The sequence below is a fragment of the Bombyx mandarina genome, chromosome A1, assembly GCF_030267445.1.
Source record: "Bombyx mandarina strain Sakado chromosome A1, ASM3026744v2".
NCBI lineage: Eukaryota > Metazoa > Arthropoda > Insecta > Lepidoptera > Bombycidae > Bombyx > Bombyx mandarina.
This window is the reverse complement of record NC_143234.1, coordinates 9,048,570-9,071,145: the sequence shown is the minus strand read 5'-3', so window position 1 is coordinate 9,071,145 and position 22,576 is coordinate 9,048,570. Positions and strand designations below refer to the sequence as shown.

Below are 22,576 nucleotides of genomic sequence, written 5' to 3'. Positions count from 1 at the left end.
GGTCCGGCGTCTGGGGGACGGCGGGATGGATGTAATATGCTCTGCATAAACCCTGTCCCGCCGTCTCAATAGCTCCGACTGGGTTCCCACCCGGTCCGGGGTAGGGCGCCGGCTGTGAGCGGCAGGAGTTTTTAGTGAGGTTCAACTCCCACATACTCCACCCGCACGGCGGGATCCGGCGATTTTCTCCTGTGGAAAAAAAAAACCCGTGCTATCGATACCCAGAATAATAACGCATATTGATACTTTTTTATGGCACAATTTCATTACACGATGTTTTTTGCTTACCCATCTGTCAGCTCTAGAGGCTATTCTGGCTTTACTCTGATTGGCGTGTGAGCTCACTCACTCGCGAATTTACTAACATCTAACATAGTAGGAGCAGTGTCGCAGAATCTACAACCGGATTGGAATCGCGATCCACTGAGAAGATCCAGCGAGTAACTCAGTGGGTTTTGTTTATCTATGAGTTAAGTCTTTAACCAGTGTGTCTTCCGGTCACTGTCCTCGTTGAACCCGTTGCTTGCGACGAAGGGCTCGACAACCGAATTAACCCATAGACACAACCCACTGAGTTTCTCGCCGGATCTTCTCAGTGAGTCGCGTTTCCGATCCGGTGGTAGATTCTGCGAAGCACTGCTTTTGCTAGGGCCAGTGTTAGCAACACTCCGGTTTGAGCCCCGTGAGCTCACCTACACGTTAGAGTGAAGCTGAAATAGCCTCTCAAGGCTATCATCATTGCCAGAAAAAAAAAGTGTGTGATGCTAGTGATGACATCTGGCACTGAGATGTGGTCACTCACATTGTGCCTTATCAGAAGACTCAAGGTCACCCAAAGAGCAATGGAGAGAGCTACGCTCGAAGTTTTCTTACGAGATCAAATCATAAGTAAGGAGATTCGCAGGAAAACCATGGTAACCGACATAGCCCAAAGGATTGCGACGTTGAAATGGCCTAGGGTAGGGCAAATTGCTCGTAAAACGGATGGTAGTTGGGGCCGCAAAGTTCTTGACCGCGTACCGAAAGACTTAACGTGGGTAAGCTTCCCACAAAATGGACTAACGACCTACAAGGGTTCGCCGGGATTTGCTGGATGCAAGCAGCGCAGGACCGATCTTTGTGGCGAGGCTTGGGGGAGGCCTATGTCCAGCAGTGGACGTCCGTGGGCTGATAGAAATAAAATTAAACGCACAAAAGGCGGATTATTCATTATAGCGCCATTAAAATTAAGCACAACAAACATTACTTATATGACTGACGGATTAGAGACTGATTCGGCGGTGCAGTGGTTAGCGTCCTAAGTGTTGAGCCGAGGGTTGTGGGTTCGACCCCTTCATCAGGCAAACATTGTGTGGCTACCCATACATCAGTCCGCTGAGTTTCTCGCCGGATCTTTTCAGCAGGTCGCGATTCCGATCCGGTAGTAGATTCATTCGCGAAGCAACTGCTCTTGAGTTGTTAGGTCCCCTTCGAAAGCTCTACTCTGCTCTGAGGAATTGTTCGAGATGATACCGGCATCTCGTTTTTACCATCGCACCGCCCGCCACCGAACTAGAGTTCATCCATACTACCTGGAGCCACTGCGGTCACAGTGCGTTTCCAGAGGTCTTTTTTGCCACGTACCATCCGGCTATGGAATAAGGTCTCCTCCACGGTGTTTCCTCAGCGCTATGACATGTTCTTCTTCAAACGTGGCTTGTGGAGAGTATTAAGCGGTAGGCAGCGGCTTGGGTCTGCCCCTGGCATTGCTGAAGTCCATGGGCGACGGTAACCACTCACCATCAGGTGGGCCGTATGCTCGTCTGCCTACAAGGACAATAAAAAAAAAGCGCTCGGGCAGCTGTTAGCAAATCCCAGCCCTCCTGGCTGAGCTCGCCCGCCTGTCCTATTGAAACTGAAAAGGCCTCAGAGCCACCAGTAATCATTCGATCATAAAAAAATAAAATAAAAAACATTGTGTGGTTAACAGGTTTGTTTGTCTGGGTGATTCTTATCTATATATGTTTACATTTAAATGAAAACGTATGTTTGTCAGTCTCTGATACACATAACACAATCATAAATTGGGGGCGGATGACTGTGTCTTTTTTTTTCAGCTCCCAGCTCCCAGCTATTATAACTAGTCAGGTCATAAGTATTGTCACACAGTAAAACTTTTCTTTTAGAATGCTGGCCACAAAAAAGGTTATTGAATTCGAATTTCGAATTGTTCATGAAAAAAAAAATGTATACTTTTAGAATTTTACTCATTTTTAAATATGGAGTGGACGCTTAAAGAAGACCGTGTTGTAGTTATTGCGTTGCATCGTTGCGGTTACGCGCCAATTAAAATTTTGAACATACTGAAAAATTTGAATATAACCAAAAGATTCGTTTATCGTACCATCAAACGATACAATGAAGACTCTAGTATAGATGACAGGTCAAGAAGTGGTCGCCCTCGGTCTGTTAGGAATCCAGCAGTGATAAAAGCTGTGAAGGCGCGAATTCAAAGAAATCCCAAACGTAAGCAGAAACTGTTGGCCCTTCAGATGGGGTTAAGCAGAACCACGGTGAAAAGGGTGTTAAATGAAGACTTAGGGCTTCGGGCATATCGAAGAAAAACAGGACATCGTTTGAATGCTCCTCTAATGGACCTGAGACTGAAGAGATGCCGCGCTTTGTTGAAGCGGTACGCGGGAAAAAAATATCGGGAAATTCTTTTTTCGGAAGAAAAATTTTTTACCGTAGAAGAGAGCTACAACAAACAAAATGATAAGGTGTACGCACACAGTGGTGAAGAAGCGAGCAACCGTATTCCGCGTGTCCAACGAGGTCATTTTCCATCCTCGCTCATGGTATGGTTGGGAGTTTCTTATTGGGGCTTAACAGAGGTACATTTTTGTGAGAAAGGTGTAAAAACGAATGCAGTTGTGTATCAAAATACAGTCCTGACGAACCTTGTGGAACCTGTTTCTCATACCATGTTCAATAACAGGCACTGGGTAATCCAACAAGATTCGGCGCCAGCTCATAGAGCGAAGAGCACACAAGACTGGCTGGCGGCGCGTGAAATCGACTTCATCCGGCACGAAGACTGGCCCTCCTCCAGTCCAGATTTGAATCCGTTAGATTACAAGATATGGCAACACTTGGAGGAAAAGGCGTGCTCAAAGCCTCATCCCAATTTGGAGTCACTCAAGGCATCCTTGATTAAGGCAGCCGCCGATATTGACATGGACCTCGTTCGTGCTGCGATAGACGACTGACCGCGCAGATTGAAGGCCTGTATTCAAAATCACGGAGGTCATTTTGAATAAACTTTAGTGTCATAAGAATCTATGTTTTGTTAAGTTCATTTTGGTATATGAATGGTTACATAATGAATAAACTTGTTTCAATTATTTTACATTAAACATGTGACAGAATTTATGACCTGACTAGGTACATATGGACAAAATGGATCAAAGTTGTATTTTGAATTAATATTTATATGTTCCGAAAGACACCTGCTATAAATGAATTATAGGGGTTAATGGGGTGAGGTGAAGAGTTTCGCGTATAGCGCATCGGCCTGGCAGCTTTTTTTTATTGCCCCTGTAGGCAGACCAGCATACGGCTCACCTGATTATGAGTGGTTACCGTCGCTCATGGACTTCAGCAATGCCAAGGGCAGAGCCAAGCCGCTTCCTACCGTGACACGAGCATACGGCCCACCACAAGGGAGGACAGGATCCAAAAATTCTAATTAGACAATCGTATTATTTCAGTCAAGATCTCGCATCGTGCTAATGTTATACATTGATTCTGCGGTAGATGCTTCGAAGCACTGCTCCTGTAAGGGCTAGTGTTAACAAATTCTCTCAAATATTGTCCGTGAGCTCACCTACCCGTACGCATAGTTGGAATAGCCTCTTAGGCTGCCAACGAATAGATAGAAAAAAAAACCATTGATTTTGTCCGATTTCAAAAAGGAGGTTCAGGATTCAGCTTTAGTCATTTTTATGGATTATTATCTGAAATAAAGAATTTAATAATTTGATAATTTTCAGTTTTAGGTTCGGAATTGGTTTTAACCAAAAAAAAATGGGAAATATTTTTGTCCATGAAATAAGCAACATTTGTTTTTTAGCGCATTTAATTGATGTTTCTCAAATCGGTTTATTTACTAACATAACCTTATGTTCATATTGGGGGGTCCAATTATATAGACTACCATTTTTGTGTTCAACATTTGTTATGTATGCGGAGAGCCAACGAAGATTTCAAATCATTCAATCAATTCGATCAAAGCTTAGATTCTTTTTATCGTTGAGCCACTGTACTAAATAGATAGAGATAACCACTATTATGTTTAAAATTTATAAACCTTAGAATTAGGATTAGGAAAAGATTAGGATACTTAATTGCGGGCTAATAATATAATAGTGATATATATTAACACTCTGTCAAGAGTTATATCGAAAAAAAAAGAATACATACATATACTGCATATAACATATGCAGGGACATTTTTATTTTTTATTTATTGCTTAGATGTGTGGACGAGCTCACAGCCCACCTGGTGTTAAGTGGTTACTGGAGCCCATAGACATCTACAACGTAAATGCGCCACCCACCTTGAGACAAGTTCTAAGGTCTCAGTATAGTTACAACGGCTGCCCCACCCTTCAAACCGAAACGCATTACTGCTTCACGGCTGAAATAGGCAGGGTGGTGGTACCTACCCGCGCGGACTCACAAGAGGTCCTACCACCAGAAAGTCTGTATGCTGCATACATAAATACATAGCGGTATGCTGCATACACAGAGGTAGATACGACGTCAGCCCCTTCTCGAATGTCAAGTAAAAACGAACGCACCATTCTCGTGTTCAGGTAACGCTTTATCATCATTGCATTCCATGTTTACAGCAAAAATTACGTAGCGCAATTAATTAATTATTACGGGCAGAATCATAAAGCTTATCTGAGTATTAGTTTTGTTTGCGTTCAAAATAGCGAAATTCGTCTTATCTTCGTATCACGTGTGAATCTTACGTCGCACTAGGAAATATCTGCCTAGATTTGACTGTCTTTCAATTCGTTATGAATATATGTGTGCAGCTGCGTGCTCTGTTGTGGCACTTTTTTTGTTATTGCTTACATGCGTGGACGAGCTCACAGCCCACCTGGTGTTAAGTGGTTACTGGAGCCCATAGACATCTACAACGTAAATGCGCCACCCACCTTGAAATTTAAGTTCTAAAATCTCAGTATAGTTATAACGGCTGCCCCACCCTTCAAACCGAAACGCATTACTGCTTCACGGCAGAAACAGGCAGGGCGGTGGTACCTACCCGCGCGGACTCACAAGAGGTCCTACCACCAGTAAACTTTGACCAGAGGAAGGGTATTAATTTAAAAGGTTTATGGCGGTTGCCATCTCAGAACGTCAAAACACAAGATATTGGACAGAAGCCCGAATCTCTCCAACGAAATTTTCAACATAAGCATTGACATCGACATTATTTGGTACTTTTTTTTTCTACCTAGACTGATGGTCTAGCTAGAGAGACTATATCAGCGTAACCTTAACCAATAGGTGAGCTCACGGTGCTTAAACCTAACCTAATGTTGCTAACAACAAGCAACAAGAGCCGTGTTTCGCAGCATCTACCACCGGATCGAAAATGCGACCCCACTGAGAAGATCCGGCGAGAAACTCAATGGGCTGTGTCTGTGGGTTAATTTACTCGCCGAGACCTTCATTGCAAGCGACGGGTTCGAAGAGAACGATGATCGGTGCTTGGGATACCTAAAAGCACCGTTAATGGATCGGGAGGATCCAAAATGACGTGTTTTGGGCGACGTCGACTGTTTACCATTTGGTCGGCGGGATCGGCGTCCACGATGAGAGGATTCTCATGTTATTTATTTTATTTTATTATTTATCGTATGGCATTCGTTTACACTGCGTGGTTATAATTTAAATTTACAGTTTGTGAAATAATCGATAGCTGCTTTTGTTACATTTTTGAGATCTACCACTTGGCCTGCGAATTTCGTTAGTGGGCATTCCATGACAATGTGGCGTACAGTTTGCTCTGGGCATCCGTATTCACAGCTTTCGTTTTCCGTCCAGCCCCATTTCTTCCGCAGTTGGGTGCAGTGACCAACTCTCGTTCTGAGGTGGTTAAGCATGCACCATATTGGGCGTTTTTCTTTGAAACCAGGTGGGCGGGAGTGTGGATTCAGCTCGAACAGTTCAGGTAAGATGCATCTGGCTGACCATTCTTTAACTCAGGCCTCGTTTGTGTTCCAATTGGAGTTCTCATGTTCTGCCGCTTTATTGAAGTGAATACGTGGAACCTTGCCCTTAACTCCCTGTTCTTCGTCTTTAAGTGCCAACTTTTAACTAATTTCAGCAATCATTGAAACGACTTTTAATACAATTACTCTAAGCGAAGTGCGGGTGCATTAACCAAAGCATTGGCGCAAGTTTTTCTGCGCATTTCTTCAAGTGCGTGTATATATATTTAAATATAGGATAACTAGGATATAATAGAATAACGGCACATAGTTACAAATCATTTTGTAATAATTTATTTATCTAGAAACGACCATGACTTTGCTTGTTTCAGATGACATAACTTACATATTTCAATGATTCTTTCATGGCATGTATAGAGCATTTTCGTTGGTTATCTTGCGTAAATATACTTTTATCTTTGAACCGGTCCGGCGACAGACTGACAGAACTGAAAACAAAGTCTTGACAGTGAGAGATTTGACATTTGAGTGACATTCAATGGTCTACACGTGCAGAATCGGGGCGATAATGCCGCAGACTCAATGTTCTGTAGGGGAGGTTAAGAGCGAGACACCTTGCACTAACGACAGAACCCCGGTGTCTTTTATTTTTATTTTTTTATTGCCTTTATAGGCAGACGAGCATACGGCCCACCTGATGGTGAGTGGTTACCGTCGCCCATGGACTTCAGCAATGCCAGGGGCAGAGCCAAGCCGCTGCCTACCGCTAAAGGATGGCCTCTCATGAGGATGGCCTCTCATGAGGATGGCCAGGAGAGTTTGCTCCACGCGGATACCGTCACTTCATTTCCCACCATGTCTAGCTTGAGCTCTGCCATATCCATATAAAGATAGTGTAAAAACTCACAACACAAACTTTATTATCGGCAGGCTTACATTTTATTACGGTTCATGTGTAGGAAAATTCGGATTTCGCATCTTGGAATAAACAGATAAGTTTCCAGTGAGGCCTTTGATGATTGATGTTCTTTTTTTTTAATTGCTTAGATGGGTGGACGAGCTCACGGCCCACCTGATGTTGAGTGGTTACCGGAGCCCATAAACATCAACAACGTAAGTGCCGCCACTCACCTTGAGACATGAGTTCTAAATATCTTACTTTTAACTATGGCTGCCCCGCCCTTTAAAACCGAAACGCATTACCGCTTCACAGCAGAAATAGGCAGGGTTGTGGTACTTACCCGGACTCACAAGAGGTCCTACCACCAGTAATTACGTATATTATAATTTTTCGGGTTTGATTTTTATTACACGATGTTATTCCTTCACCGTGGAAGTCAATCGTGAACATTTGTTAAGTACGTATTTCATTAGAAAATCTCATTCCGTAGCCGGATGGTACGTGGCAAAATAAGACCTGTGGAAACGCACTGTGGATGACCGCAGTGGCTCCAGGTAGTATGGATGAGCTCTACTCCGGTGGCGGGAGGTGCGATGGTAAAAACAAGATCGATCATCATATCATCTCGAACAATTCCTCAAAGCAGCGTTATACAAGAAATTGTGTATTAATTAATTACGTCTTTTACTGGTGATAGGACCTCTTGTGAGTCCGCGCGGGTAGGTACCACCGCCCTGCCTATTTCTGCCGTGAAGCAGTAATGCGTTTCGGTCTGAAGGGTAGGGCAGCCGTTGTAACTATACTGAGATCTTAGAGCTTATATCTCAAGATGGGTGGCGCATTTACGTTGTAGATGTCTATGGGCTCCAGTAACCACTTAACACCAAGTGGGCTGTGAGCTCGTCCATCCATATAAGCAATAAAAAAAAAAGAACAATTCCTCAGAGCAGTGTTATACAAGAAATTGTGTATTAATTAATTACGTCTTCGATCTCACGAAATAACTGCGATATAACATCACGTGTGACTCAATTGCGGCATAAGCGCTTCTGAGCTGCTTAGCTTGCACTAAAAATATCAGGAAAACATAATTGCATTGTTACAAAACCTCATAACGTATACAATTACAACGCTGATCAAACATATCGAATTACAATCGATGTATTCATATAAATAAATTCATTTATAATTCACGATCGCACAAGCAACACGAAAATGATGTTGATTGTTTTATTACTACAAATTTCACTGGTTAACTGCGTCAATATCACCGAAAACACGTTAAGAATTAAATCTTTGATAATGAAATATAAGAATAATCGCGTTCACAGAAGTCCTATGACATCCTTGGATGGGTTTGTGCAAGATGCCCTAATGTTCTTCGACAGAACTGAAAGGTTTAAGGATGTATTAAATGTGTATAATTATAGTGAGTGCGTTGGAGATGAAGGGTTGATGGAGAAGCATGTTTTGAAAGGTCTGCTCATTCACGAGCATTTGCCGCGAAGGCACTGGCACGAGTATAAGGTGAGGAAGCATTTCATGATTTTTTCGCGCTTGAGCTTAATTGGAATATAGAGATAACAAAGTGAACTCTGCCAGCCGACGAGAGACTCTAAGCCCCAATGTTATGGTATAAAGTGTCATGCTCTTCAAATCGGAACGCATTCATTGTATATATGCAATACCGTCTTTACCTTATGGGCACACGGGGCCCGTGCCCAGGGCCCCCATTCTCAGGGGGCCCCGAAGGACCGACAATTTCTCTCACACATTACACTTTTTTCACAAATCAGTAATCTTATCAGAAGGTAAGGTAAAGTAAGGTATTTACAAGGCATATACTACGCCATTATGTCGATGACTGCGCCTATTCCTACTGTACTAATTAATAATATTTCCGAACGCATCCTACCTAATTTACTAAGTACACCATCGACTCAAACCAAAAAACCAGCAGCATTCTAATATCATGAATGACATATTATATCATACTGTATTTGATTAGGTACCTATAATAAATGGTCCTACTCAGTAAAAAAAATGTTATTATAATTCGCTTTTTTAACTTTCCAAAAGGGCCCCAAATTCTTGTGTGCCCAAGGGCCCCAGCCTAATTTAAGACGTCCCTGTATATATGGTCCGTATCAGAGGCACATACTACTACCAGTGTTTGGTCAGGCTTAGGCCAGTTTCTCGTGCAATACATTTGTTATATTTTTATATTAATTAATCGTCTAATTGTAAGGAACGTTGTGTACAAATTCAGCACTTTGTCTTGTTTTGTCGTGCGCACATAGCTTTTGTTGCAAGCCAGATATTGTTTTTTTTACTTGTGTTTTTTTATGTATCTTTTTAGCTTGTGATGTGTATTGTGTGGTACCACCACCCCGCCTATTTTTGCCGTAAAGCAGTTATGCGTTTCGGTTTGAAGGGTGGGGTAGCCGTTGTAACTATACTGAGACCTTAGAACTCATATTATTATCTCAAGGTGGGTGGCGCATTTACATTGTTAACGTCTATGGGCTCCAGTACTACTTAATACCAGATGGGCTGTGAGCACGTCAACACATCTAAGCAATAAAAAAAAAAGTTGAAAGGAGTAATATCGGTAGAAAGATTTTGGCGAAAATATCATAAACATCTTTTGTCACATGATCATTTCTCTGCCAACCAAATCAATGCTTGCGATCATTGAAATCCACCAAAAGGATAAATATTTACCTAGCGTTTTTAATGAACTATATCATTAATAAATCAGCCAGTAAACGATATGAAAATATAATCACGTGCAAACATTAGAAATTAGAAGACATTGCCCTATTATCTATCTCTATATCTATCTATTATTTATCATAAGAATATTATCAAAAGATGTTAGAGGGCCATTGCGTATCACAGTATCTTAACATATCGATGTGGGTTTTTATTTTGCTTGTGTTGTTACATCGCGCCTTCGGAATTGAAGTGGCATAAGCCATAATTCTTGTTTTTTGGTAAACTCCAAAAATGTAATTGAAGAATTGTAATTTTTTTGGTTTTCGATTTTAATACTTTAAGGTATGCTCTTAATTTAAAAGGGATGGAAATAGCACATTTGAGTCGACTATTATCAAAGCCGGCAATGTGACTTTTGGACAATTATTGGTAAATCAGAAAAACGAATTATTGACTTTGTATTCCATTGGCAGTCACAAAACTCTTCTGAACGACATCTTAGATAAATAGCAGGTTAAGTATTAACCTTTATTTAATGCAGGTTTTGAACCGTATTCTTTGAAGGAGACGATTATATTCAAATCAATCTGTATTGACATATCAATAACATTTTTTTGTCCAAATGCACAGATTGCCACCTTTGATAATAGACGACTCATTTGTCCTTTTCTGGACTAAGCGAGACTTTTTTTTCCTACCGATGCTGATAGCTATTTCAGCTTCGCGATAACGTGTGTAGGTGAGCTCACGGGGTTCAAACCGGAAGAGAAAGTAATTGATAAAATAACGACAACGAATCTTCTGCTGGTAAGGAAGGTTGAAGGTTTATGAAGGTTCCAAGTTTGGCAGGGTCGTTACGCTTTAAGGATATGTAGAGCGTTAGCGTGTGAGTTGCTACAGGAAACGGGAAAGAGAAGATCACGTAACGTATGCGTGATAATGCGTGACGGAGTAGCGTGTGCTTTTTATTTATTTATTTTTTCCTACCTATGCTGGTCGCCTTGGGAGGCTATTTCAGCTTCTTCTTGACGTGTAGGTGAGCTCACGGGGCTCTAACCGGGAGTGTTGCTAACACTGACCCTAGCAAGAGCAGTGCTTCGCAGAATCTACCACCGGATCGGAAACGCGACCCACTGAGAAGATCCGGCGAGAAACTCAGTGGGCTGAAAAGAGACTGTTTAATTTTATAAGCTGACTAGCTGTGCCCGCGACTTCGCGTGATATTTAACAAAACATTACTTTATTTGATAACAATTTTAGATTTTTTCTAAAATAGAAGTAACCTTCGTTACTCCTTATTACATCATCTGCCAGTGACAGTCCGGTCAAAATCAGTCCAGCCGTTCCAGAGATTAGCCGGAACAAACAAACAGACAGACAGACATGCAAAAATTGGAAAAATTGTTATTTTGGTATATGTATCGTATATACATTCATACCCATTTAATAAAAAGCGGTTATTTTAATATTACAAACAGACACTTTATTTTTATTTATTTGATGATGATATAAAACATGCTTATAAGTCGTTCGAAGTACAAAACTTATTTATTAAAATTTTTAGTTATGCCACTTCAATTCTAAAGATGTAACGGACATAACCTCTTTGTTTTAATACGGTTATTGGGCATGTGATGTTTGTATTCAATCAATTTTATCAGCATTTAGAGAGTTTTATTTGGTGATATATGTATATTTTTTAACAACACATTAATAGAAAACTGCATTCTTTTTTTTTTTGATTAGATGGGTGGACGAGCTCACAGCCCACCTGGTGTTAAGTGGTCACTGGAGCCCATAGACATCTACAACGTAAATGCGCCACCCACTTTGAGATATAAGTCTAAGGTCTCAAGTATAGTTACAACGGCTGCCCCACCCTTCAAACCTAAGCGCATTACTGCTTCACGGCAGAAATAGGCGGGGTGGTGGTACCTACCCGTGCGGAGTCACAAGAGGTCCTACCTAAAATAGGATTTTTGGGCGACGTCGGCTGTTTACCATTTGGTCCGCAGGATCGGCTATGCAGTTTCCGGCGGCCACGATGAGAGGATTTTCGTGTCGTGCCGCTTTATCGAAGTGGACACTGTCTATTGGTGAAGGAGCACGACTTTAACGAATTTCGTTTCAAACTCCTTACAAATATCAAGTTCGAAACTGTTACTTCACAATATTGATTGCAATTGGAAGAAAGAGTTTGTCTACTAGAGATGTCTGAGATACTTTTCAGACGAACGGTGAGATGGAAAAAAAATTTAGAAAGTTCCAGAAAACCAAAAATTTCTGCAGTCCAACGAGCGGAAAAATCTAAAACCCTGTTTACATTTTGAGAACAACGCCATCTGTAATAAAATATATCAACTATTTTTTTCAGGCAATTCACAATAAATTGTATTCATCTACGCACCACGAGATGGCAGCGCTAATTAAATGGCGGCAGAACTTGAGACGGGTTGCGAGACACAACAGGGAGTACTTAGCGGGAATACAGTCGTACTCATTACATTTGAATCATTTTGGAGATATGGTAAGTATGAAATATTTTAATCGACCATCGAGTTATTAATACTTCTTCTTTTTCCAACTTATCCCAATAGGTGGGGTCGGCACAACTGATTTTTCTCTTCCATTTTCTTCTATCAGCCGTCAGCTCAACACTCACTCTTCTCTCTCTCATATCGTCACTCACAGTTCATCCATGTCTTCTTCAGTCGACCTCTTCCCCCTCTACCTTGCACTACCATTTCCATACATCTTCTAGTCAAATACATCTTCTCTCTTCACATCACATGTCCATACCACGCTATCCGTCCGCTTTTTAATTTAATTTTTTTTATTTAATACTACTTATATTAAAGTATTAGCTTGTGAAATTAAAGGGGTTTTCGTTCAAGTAGGCTTACATACCAGGCGATCTCATATGGAGGGTGAAAGGCTTTGGTTTCAGCGAGATTTTATTAAATACGTGACTATTATGTATTATATTATATAGCCTTGAGAAATTATCTTAAATATTTTCAATTTATTTCTCTTATGTAAGGGAAGCTCGCTTTCTACGACTTCCTATCTGTTGTTAAGTGGTTATTTACTGTCGTACTGCCTGGGCGGAGATCAGACACTTGTGGAAAAGCAAAGAAGTTTAGTTATACACCCATATACCCATCCTTCAACCACATAGGGTCATGACCCCCGCGTCTAAACTCCGGCCCGACTATACGAAAAGCACAAGTCATCTAATCCCTAAAATTATATTATGAGCCTTAAAACATGAACACTAAGGATTGAACAGAGATAAGTTCACCACGTATTACGTCATTCGGGGCCAAATCAAGCGACGATCTACATAAATACAGCTCGATCACCCCTATTCGCCCCTACGATGTCTGACGATGGTGTTAATAATTGTGGCTTCTCCGACAAATAAATAAATAATCATTTGAATATTTCCGTTTTCATTCAGCACGTCACAGAGTACTTCGGGAAAGTTTTGAAGCTGATCAAAGCATTCCCGCTCTTCGATCCAGCTGAAGACCACCACAAGACCGCGTATAGGCATAACAGACGTTGCAAAGTGCCGAAACGGGTTAGTAAAGTTAGTTATTAAGTCAACTAATTCTGAATTAAATTGGCCTAGTCGTCATGGCCTAAAAGATAAGACGTGCGGTGCATTCGTATTGAGCGATACGAATGTGCCGGTGTTCGAATCCCGCAGGCGGGTATCAATTTTTCTAATGAAATACGTACTCAGCAAATGTTCACGATTAACTTCCACGGTGAAGGAATAACATCGTATCATAAAAATTATAGCCGCAAAATTATAATTTTCGTATGTACTGGCGGTGGGACGTCTTGTGCTTCCGCACGGATAGGACCACCGCCCTGCCTATTTCTGCCGTAAAGCAATAATGCGTTTAGGTTTGAAGGGTGGGGCAGCTGTTGTACGATAAACGGAGACTTAAATTAATGAATTAAGGTAGATGGTGGCAGAATTTATATGTTTAAGTAGAATGTGTATGCGTAAATTGTATGTAATTTTAATGATGCTATAATATGTAAGAGGCTGGGTTTTGGGAATGCCGCGTGTATTTAACATAAAATATACAATATGTTTTTCAATTAAGCATTATAATTACTAATCTTACTCCAGCGCTGCATGCACCTTTGTTTGAAAATCCCTAGGCATTAAGTCCGCCATTGGATTCTCGTACATAAAGTTAATTAAAACAAATAAACTCAAACTTTTTTGTTTTTAATGTATCGCACTGTTTATTTGTTTTTTTGGTGTACAATAAAGAATACTCTCTCTCTCTCTCTCTCTCAATTGGAGCTAAGCTTTTAAGATGCAGGCAGTTTTAACTTTTTTTTTTGTATAAATGAGCTCACCTGGTACACCTGTAGCAGAACACCAATAAGTAGCTATAAGAGCCCGTAGACATCGTCGCAGTCCGCATTGAGGTACGAGGTCGAAGCCTCAACTCTATAACAGCTGTCCCGCCCTCCCAAAAGAACCGCGTTACGGATTCAGGCGAAATGGTGTTACCCGTCTCTACGAGCTTGGAATACGTCCTATTTCTTATTTGTTTGCGTTTACTATTTGTTTTATTAATTATTAAAATATTTTCAAATTGTATTATACTCAACTACGGTCATAAACCAGAATTAGGTGCTTGATACGTTTAATGTCTTATTTTCTCGCATTGTCGTGGCGTGCAACCTCTTTAAGAGGACATATGACCTGCAACGACTAGACATAGACTAGGACAGGGACTTGACAGGGATTCAAAAAGAAACAAAAGAAAAGAAATGGAACGAGGGCGGACGTGGCTGGCGGCAGGCAGTATCTTCAATGCCTTCTTAAAAGACGAACGCGAACCAGACGACAAAGAACGAACCGACGCTTAGATAATGATATGCTTAATGTTACGCCGGTAAGAGTAACGCCATCTACCGCCGAATAGTCGAACGAATATCGAAGGATCTAGTAGCATCTAGAACGCTCGAGAAGTACAACGCCATCTGTTGTCAGATAGCGGATACACACATTGTACTTTCGATGCGTGTGTGTTTGTGTGACTTGTGGAATATTCACGACGATTCTAGGGATTTCGTCTCGATTATAAAAGCGTTGCAGAGATGGCACGCAGGCAGTCAATTATTGGAACTACTCGAAGCGAAACAGCGAACGGATCACCTGAAGCGAAGCGGAAGAAGCGAATTGGAAATTTTAAAGTGTTTTTGAAGTCTTTTAAGTGTTGATTATAGTGTTAACTTGTAATTCGGTAGAAGTTTTTATTTATCCCGAACCCCAGCGCGTAACATTAACATTTAAGAACCGACAATTCACATGCGTACAAGAAATAGGACGACAAACGACGCACCGACAAATACTCACTCAGTTAGCATTATTATGCCTAAATGCCGATCAAATACACCTTAGTTATAGTAAGCGGCACGTAAGTTGGCAAGGTTTTGGTGTAGTGGGGGTAATGTCGCGCATAGTGCACATTGCAACAAAAAAATGGTCACTTTTATTGCCCGCATATAATTAAATTTTATTTTTTATTTGCCATAATTTGTTTTTAAGCCTGCGTGTTTAGAAGAAAGTTAAAGAAAAGAGAGGAATTCGTGAAGTGTATTAGGTGCTATAAATAAAATACAATTAAAAGTTAAGAAGTTTATTTAAAAAAATATACTTAATATTAAAAATTATGTGTCGCCGTGGTCACTATCATTTTCTAATAGTGTAATTTTCTAATAGTTTTCTGCCCCTTGAATGGTAGCACTTGAGCTGGTGGAAGGAGTTGGCTCCTCATCGTTGACATAACGAAGAGTCGCTGTCGTCACTGGCGTAAATAATAAAACGCTCAGTGACTGAATCGACTATATGGTCATTGGTATTTGGTCCTGGCATTGCAAACAAATTTAAAAGAATAACACTCGTAACAAAAACTAAATTTAAAACAATAATAGCAACTCGTAACAAAAACTCAATATAAACAAAGGGTTCCTACAATTTAGTAGGCGCATGTGTAATCAGGAGCGAACGTAACGTGGACGCGGTGCGGGAGGGGAGGGTCGACTGACTCACCAATCGCGCGCTCGGAACGGTGCTACGTCTTTCCCCGCGTCCCGTTTGACAACCAAAGAGACCTAAAAAACGACTTCTGCGCATCTAGCGATTCTTGCCAAGTTACGTGCCGGGGACTATATTCGTCTCCACGAAAACTTTATAGCATTTGAAATGTAACGTCAATTCAAAAACGCTAGATTAAACTGTAAAAATAGTTTTCCTTTTTTTTTCTTTTTTATTGCTTAGATGGGTGGACGAGCTCACAGCCCACCTGGTGTTAAGTGGTTACTGGAGCCCACAGACATCTACAACGTAAATGCGCCACCCACCTTGAGATATAAGTTCTAACGTCTCAGTATAGTCACAACGGCTGCCCCACCCTTCAAACCGAAACGCATTACTGCTTCACTACTGTCTGAATCTTGCTAATGACATCGAGAAAACTTTATTAACTTTATTAGCTTTAACTATTAACTTTAACTTTAACTATAAAGAACATCCGAACAATGACATGCGGATCTTCGGTCTACTGTGCAATTTCACCGACTCGATAGAAGATCTTTCCTTTTCTTGTTTGCCTCTCCAAAAACATCAACCTGCTTTGGTTGCAGATAGATTGGCGGGATCAAGGTTTCAAGCCGAGACGAGAGGAGCAATGGCAATGTGGTGCTTGTTATGCCTTTGCCGTAACTCATGCTTTGCAGGCTCAGCTATACAAGAGGCACGGGGAGTGGAATGAGCTCAGGTATCTTCTCTTTTTTCGAAATGCGCGGTGGTCAGATCAGTCGTGGTTTTTTTTATTTATTTTTTATTGCCCTTTTAGGCAGACGAGCATACGGCCCACCTGATGTTGAGTGGTTACCGTCGCTCATGGACTTCAGCAATGCCAGGGGCAGAGCCAAGCCGCTGCCTACAATCAGTGGTATCATCAGTATGCACATAGCGTATCTTAGTCGACACTGTTTTTCACTTCAATCTGTTGTTGTACCGGTTTGAGAATTTCAGAGAGCACCGGATCAAGTAAATCAATACGGTTGAAGTCAGACAGGTCGTGAAATTTATGCCGAATCTCTATGCAGCATGATAAGAGCACGTGCTGTATCGATCATAGATAATATGGAATGTGGGCACGAAGAACAAGAAGGTTAATATTCAGTAGTTATTGTAGCCCATAGACATAACATCGTCAATGCATCTCCCCATCAGGAGACAAAAGAACGAAGTATCAATTGTGACAAATACGATACCAACGGAAAGAGATGGAGTGGAAACCTGAATATGACTATGATAAAAGATAAAATAAAATAATTGATATAGTTATTGTATGAGATAGGTATCTGGAATACAGTCTTTGTTAATAACATTACAAAGTGCTTAACGTTATAAAACGTTCATAAAATTTAAGACGTTTAGAAAAACAAACACTTGGTTTTATTTTTATTCATCATCATCATAGTCGGTTGCTCTTGGTGGAGCAGCCGTGGTCGTGTGGAGTCCTTGTTTATTAAAGCCTTGACAGCCGTTCTCCATAGTTCGCGAATTGAGGCTTGGCGCACGCACTCGTTAAGTAGGGTTTTGGTAAGGTCTAACCACTGAGTTTCTCGCCGGATCTTCTCATCTAGATTCTGCGAAGCACTGCTCTTGCTAGGGTCAGTGTTAGCAACTCTCCGGTTGAGCACCGTAAGCTCACCTAGAAACGTTAGGGCGAAGCTAAAATAGCCTCTCAAGGCTATCAGCATAGGTAGGAAAAAAAAAAGAGGTAAGGTCTTTCGCTTGATCAGTCCAGTGCATGGGGCTTCGTCCACAAGATCTTTTACCATTGGCCCTACCCTGAACAACAAGTTTCTCGATAAACTTTTATTTTTATTAGTCCTCAACAAATCGTGGACTGCAGTATTAAAGACGGCAATATGGGTTGCGACGGAGGATCCCTGAGGGGGGCCCTACGTTATGCAGCCAGAGAGGGCCTGGTTATGGAGTCCCATTATCCGTATGTTGGAAAGGTAAGGTGTTGCTATTGGTCGTATTCTTCATTTTTTCACCATTCTCTGATACAATACAACTTTAATGAGACTCCAATCCCATGTCGGTACTTGGGCTCGCATGCCTGTATCTTATGATTAATCGTCGGTTAAGTCTTTACCGACGATCTGCTAAAAGTCGCGGGAACCGTAATTACTGGTGGTAGGACCTCTTGTGCGTCCGCACGGGTAGGTACCACCACCCTGCCTATTTCTGCCATGAAGCAGTAATGTGTTTCGGTTTGAAGGGTGGGGCAGCCGTTGTAACTATACTTGAGACCTTAGAACTTATATCTCAAGGTGGGTGGCGCATTTACGTTGTAGATGTCTATGGGCTCCAGTAACCACTTAACACCAGGTGGGCTGTGAGCTCGTCCACCCATCTAAGCAATAAAAAGAAGAACCCGCTGGATGTATGCGCGAGATCGATTATTGTGTCGAACATTGCGGGAGGCTTATGTTCAGCAGTGTAATTGAGTGGGCTGATAAAAAAGCGCTTACCGGAGTTTATAGACATGATAACGTGAATGCCAGCCAGCTTGGAATTTGTCAAATGTCAATCAATCTCAAGACGAAATATACCTTACTATCAAATTTATGCAAATTACATTTTTCGCATTTGCTTTAGGAAAGAATATACCTTATAGAGGATTTGAACACTGTCGTGATCACATCACTACCCAAAATGCTCTGAAGGTATAACCTAGAACCAAATATCCCTCCCTACCTGGAATAGAGAATATGATAGGATTAAAACACACAAGCAGTTTCAAGGTTATACTTATACACCTTTCACATTTACTTTGTTGATTAGGTACACCATACCCGACTGACCGAGGTAGTTTTCCAAATCTTCTAGACAGAGGTTCTCAACTTCTTTAATCATATTCTCTGTGATTGTGATGACCCAGTAAGCATAGGAACGAACAAACAGGATATTTATACGCTTAAAATGAAAATGCTTAAGGATTCTTCTTTCCAAATACTGCTACAAAAGATATGGAAGCGGTTTGGAAATGACATTTGTTTGCGCATCAACTCCTCTTTCGCAAAGTCGGGAAAGAAGCAGGCAGCGCGGCGAGGGAGGGGGCGGCAAACCGGCGGAATGGGGAGCTCCGCGACGCGACAAAACACACAACCACCTTCACTTCTGAACGGGACTCAACAGCTAAAAGACGAGCAATATTATTACATACTTTCACAATATTACTTTCAAATTAAAATCAAAGAAAATTCACTAGTATTCGTAATTTAACAGCAGACTTCACAAACCACCTAAGAAAAATCACAAAGGAAATACAGTCTGCAAAACACAATCAAGAACAACATTAAAGATTTCCATTGTAAAAAATGTCGGTTATTTTTTGTCCAGCCATACGAGCACTAGTCACAACTACGCCCGACGCCTTATATTATTAACTAATGGAAAATTCTAGTAATCACTTGTAATATTCTTCTAGAAAGGATACTGCAGATACGATAGCAATTTGGTGCGCGCTAGACCGCGACGTTGGGCCACGCTCCCGTCAGGCGATGAAGAAGCAATGGAGAAGGCCTTAGCCACTGTCGGTCCTCTAGCTGTCGCCGTTAACGCTGCCCCATTCACTTTTCAGCTTTACAGGTATGACTATGACTGTAGAAATGTTCTAATACTAGTTTGACTCTCAAATTTGACTGAATACATCCTAAAGATATTTTGAAAATTTAAATAGAGTACACTATGTTTTTATCAGTAAGGTACCTGACATCTACCCAACATCTACTTAAATCTCTGGGAACACGTTCGATCTTGGGTTCGCTCTTTTCGTGTTTCATGGGGTCTTTACTGTGGAATAGCTTTGAAATGTTCCCATAATCTTTTCATTATTATACCATTGCATCATTCGCCATCGGAGGAAAGTTAATTCTTTCTATCCCTGACCACGACGCTGCTCCAGCCACGCGAGGCAGTCCACGAGCATGGACTCGCTGAGGTCTAATCGCAACCGACAGGCTTACCACATTACACGTCTCATTTTTTTTAATCATGTATAAATCAGGTCGCGACCCGCCCTCGCTTCGCTTCGGAAACATTAAATTTTATTATTGATAGCTGAGTCCCGCGATGTTGCCCGCGGTTATTGTCGTACCGCGGGTGACGCCGCGGGACGAAGCTAGTCTAAAAGAAGTAGCCTAAGCTACTCCTTATATCATCAGCTACCTACTAGTGAAAGTCTCGTCAAAATCGATTCAGCCGTTGCAGAGTTTAGCCAGAACAGACAGACAGACAGACAAAAATTGTAAAAAATGTTATTTTGGTGTACGCACGCATATATACGAGTATGTTATTCATCTGCATGTATTAAAAAGCGGTTATTTTAATATTACATACAGACACTCCAATTTTATTTATATGTATAGATAATAACACGTTTTTCAGAAGCGGCGTTTATGATGACCCCTTTTGCGTTTCGTGGCATTTGAATCATGCTATGTTATTGGTCGGGTATACTCAGGATTATTGGATACTGCTCAACTGGTGGGGCAGAAATTGGGGTGAAGATGGATACATGAGGTTTATATAATATGCAAATTGTAATATTTCAGTTATCTTTTTTTTTTTTTTTATTGCTTTCCATAGGCAGACGAGCTTACGGCTCATCTGATGGGAAATGATAACCGTCGCCCATAGACATCCAAACTACATCAGTGACTCAGATGCGCTGCCTATCCTGGCCTGGATGGGCAGCCTTATGTATGTTACACCGGCTATCCTGTCCTTCAGACCGGAACACAGTATTACTGTTTTGCGGCAGAAATAGACAGGACGGTGGTACCAACCCGGGCGGGCTTCTACACAGAACCCTACCACCAGTTCTTTAAGTGCTTGACTGCTATTAATGGGTACTATGGTATAAACGCACACCGTTCCTAGCTATTTCTGCAATGAAGCGATCGTATGTTTGGATGTGGAATTCAGAAGTGTAATTTAATAAGATTGAAGCTTTGATTTCCTGTCTCAAGTGGGCGGTGAAATGCTTGGTGTGACGTCTACGTGATCTCGCTAACCAGTTTATATATATTTATTATTTAAATGAGTGGATGGCGGTATGCTGGGAGAGATTGGATGCGGATGGCGGAGGATCGTTCATTGTGGCGGACTATGAGAGAGGCCTACATCCAGCAGTGGAGAGATAAAGGCTGATGATGATGATGATGAGTGGAAGAGCTCACAGCCCACATATTGTTAAGTGGTTACTGGAGCCCATAGACATCTACAACGTAAATGCGCCACCCACCTTGAGATATAAGCTCTAAGGTATCAGTATAGTTATAACGGCTGCCCCACCCTTCAAACCGAAACGCATTACTGCTTCACGGCAGAAATAGGCAGGGCGGTGGTACCTACCCGTGCGGACTCACAAAAGGTCCTACCACCAGTAATAACGCAAATTATAATTTTGCGGGCTTATTTAATATATTATTAAACAAGCCGTGAGCGTAATTTTTCTATTGGTCTCAAGCAATTGTATTAGTGTTAGGTAGCTGAACTTTGGTTGCCAATACGAAAACTTCTTTATTTAAACTTTTATTTTTAATAGTTGATTATATTTTTTCGTAAAGTTAATTGACCTGTAGTCGAAAGTCAAAGCAGCTCCTTACATCACATGAAGCCACAAGGGCGTTGACCCTACGCGTCAGCTGATTGATTGTGTTACATTACGTGTTATTACTTATAGTGACAAAATTAAATATCTATATTTTTTTTTCAGAATACGAAGAGGCTTAAACCGATGTGGCGTCGCCAACATGGCAACCTATGTAGAATTGTAATTTTAATATATCTGTTACAATTCAAATTCAATTCAAATTCAAAATCATTTATTTCAACTTAGATGTCAGTATGACACACTTGTTGAATGTCAAAATACAAATAACAATGTTAACTCTACCACCGGTTCCAAAAAAAAGCCACAGTCCTGAGAAGAACCGGCGAAACAAACTCAGCGGGCTTTTTTTTTGTTTTTTCTCAAATTATATTATATTATAATAATTATGAAAAATATTGTGTCTCTGTGTTTTTCTTGTGTGTTTGAAGATGTTCCGAGCTCATTCGAGTAGATGACGACGAAATCGGTACAGTATTTGTCTATACTAATATTATAAAGAGGAAAGATTTGTTTGTTTGTTTGTTTGTATTGAATAGGCTCCGAAACTAGTGAATCGATTTGAAAAATTCTTTCACTGTTTGGAAGCTACGCTATTCCCCAGTGACATAGGCTATTATAATATTTTTTGAAAAAAATTAGGGATCCTTACTAAAATGTAACCCAAGGTGTAAAAAAATTACCTAAAATATTCTTTACATCGCGTGCCCTGCGAAAACTATTCATGATAGAATAAAATAATGGACTAGACTTTGTAGAACACATTATTATTTACAAAAAGTGTCGCGACAGTATATGTCTAACTATTATAGTTATTATAGTTAGGCCGCAATAAGTGTTCTTTTATTTAAAAAAATAAAACAACGTCAAATATCGTTGAAATTTTTGTTATAGACCCGAGCGGAGCCGGAGCGGGCCACTAGTACTAATATATATTTATTGGGCTGGTTGAAGAAATGCACTTGAATTTAAGTGGGTAGATATCATCA

At 41.0% G+C, this 22,576-nt stretch overlaps 1 protein-coding gene across 2 annotated transcripts; it reads left to right on the top strand.

Annotated features, from left to right (window-relative positions):
* The first annotated feature begins 788 nt into the window (after positions 1 to 788).
* LOC114253569 (cathepsin S) lies at positions 789 to 21,774 on the top strand. Of its 2 annotated transcripts, XM_028188496.2 has the most exons (10): positions 789 to 805; positions 4,605 to 4,622; positions 8,337 to 8,658; positions 12,224 to 12,376; positions 13,310 to 13,432; positions 16,531 to 16,664; positions 17,790 to 17,922; positions 19,401 to 19,561; positions 20,360 to 20,494; positions 21,693 to 21,774. In XM_028188496.2, exons 1-10 carry the CDS (start codon positions 789 to 791, stop codon positions 21,751 to 21,753), a joined length of 1,257 nt encoding a protein of 418 aa, XP_028044297.2. In that variant the 3' UTR covers positions 21,754 to 21,774. The 2 variants fall into 2 exon arrangements, with proteins under 2 accessions (XP_028044297.2, XP_089595774.1); XM_089739648.1 differs by lacking the exons at positions 789 to 805; positions 4,605 to 4,622 and having other exon boundaries at positions 8,347 to 8,658; positions 20,363 to 20,494.
* The last annotated feature ends 802 nt before the right edge of the window (positions 21,775 to 22,576 follow it).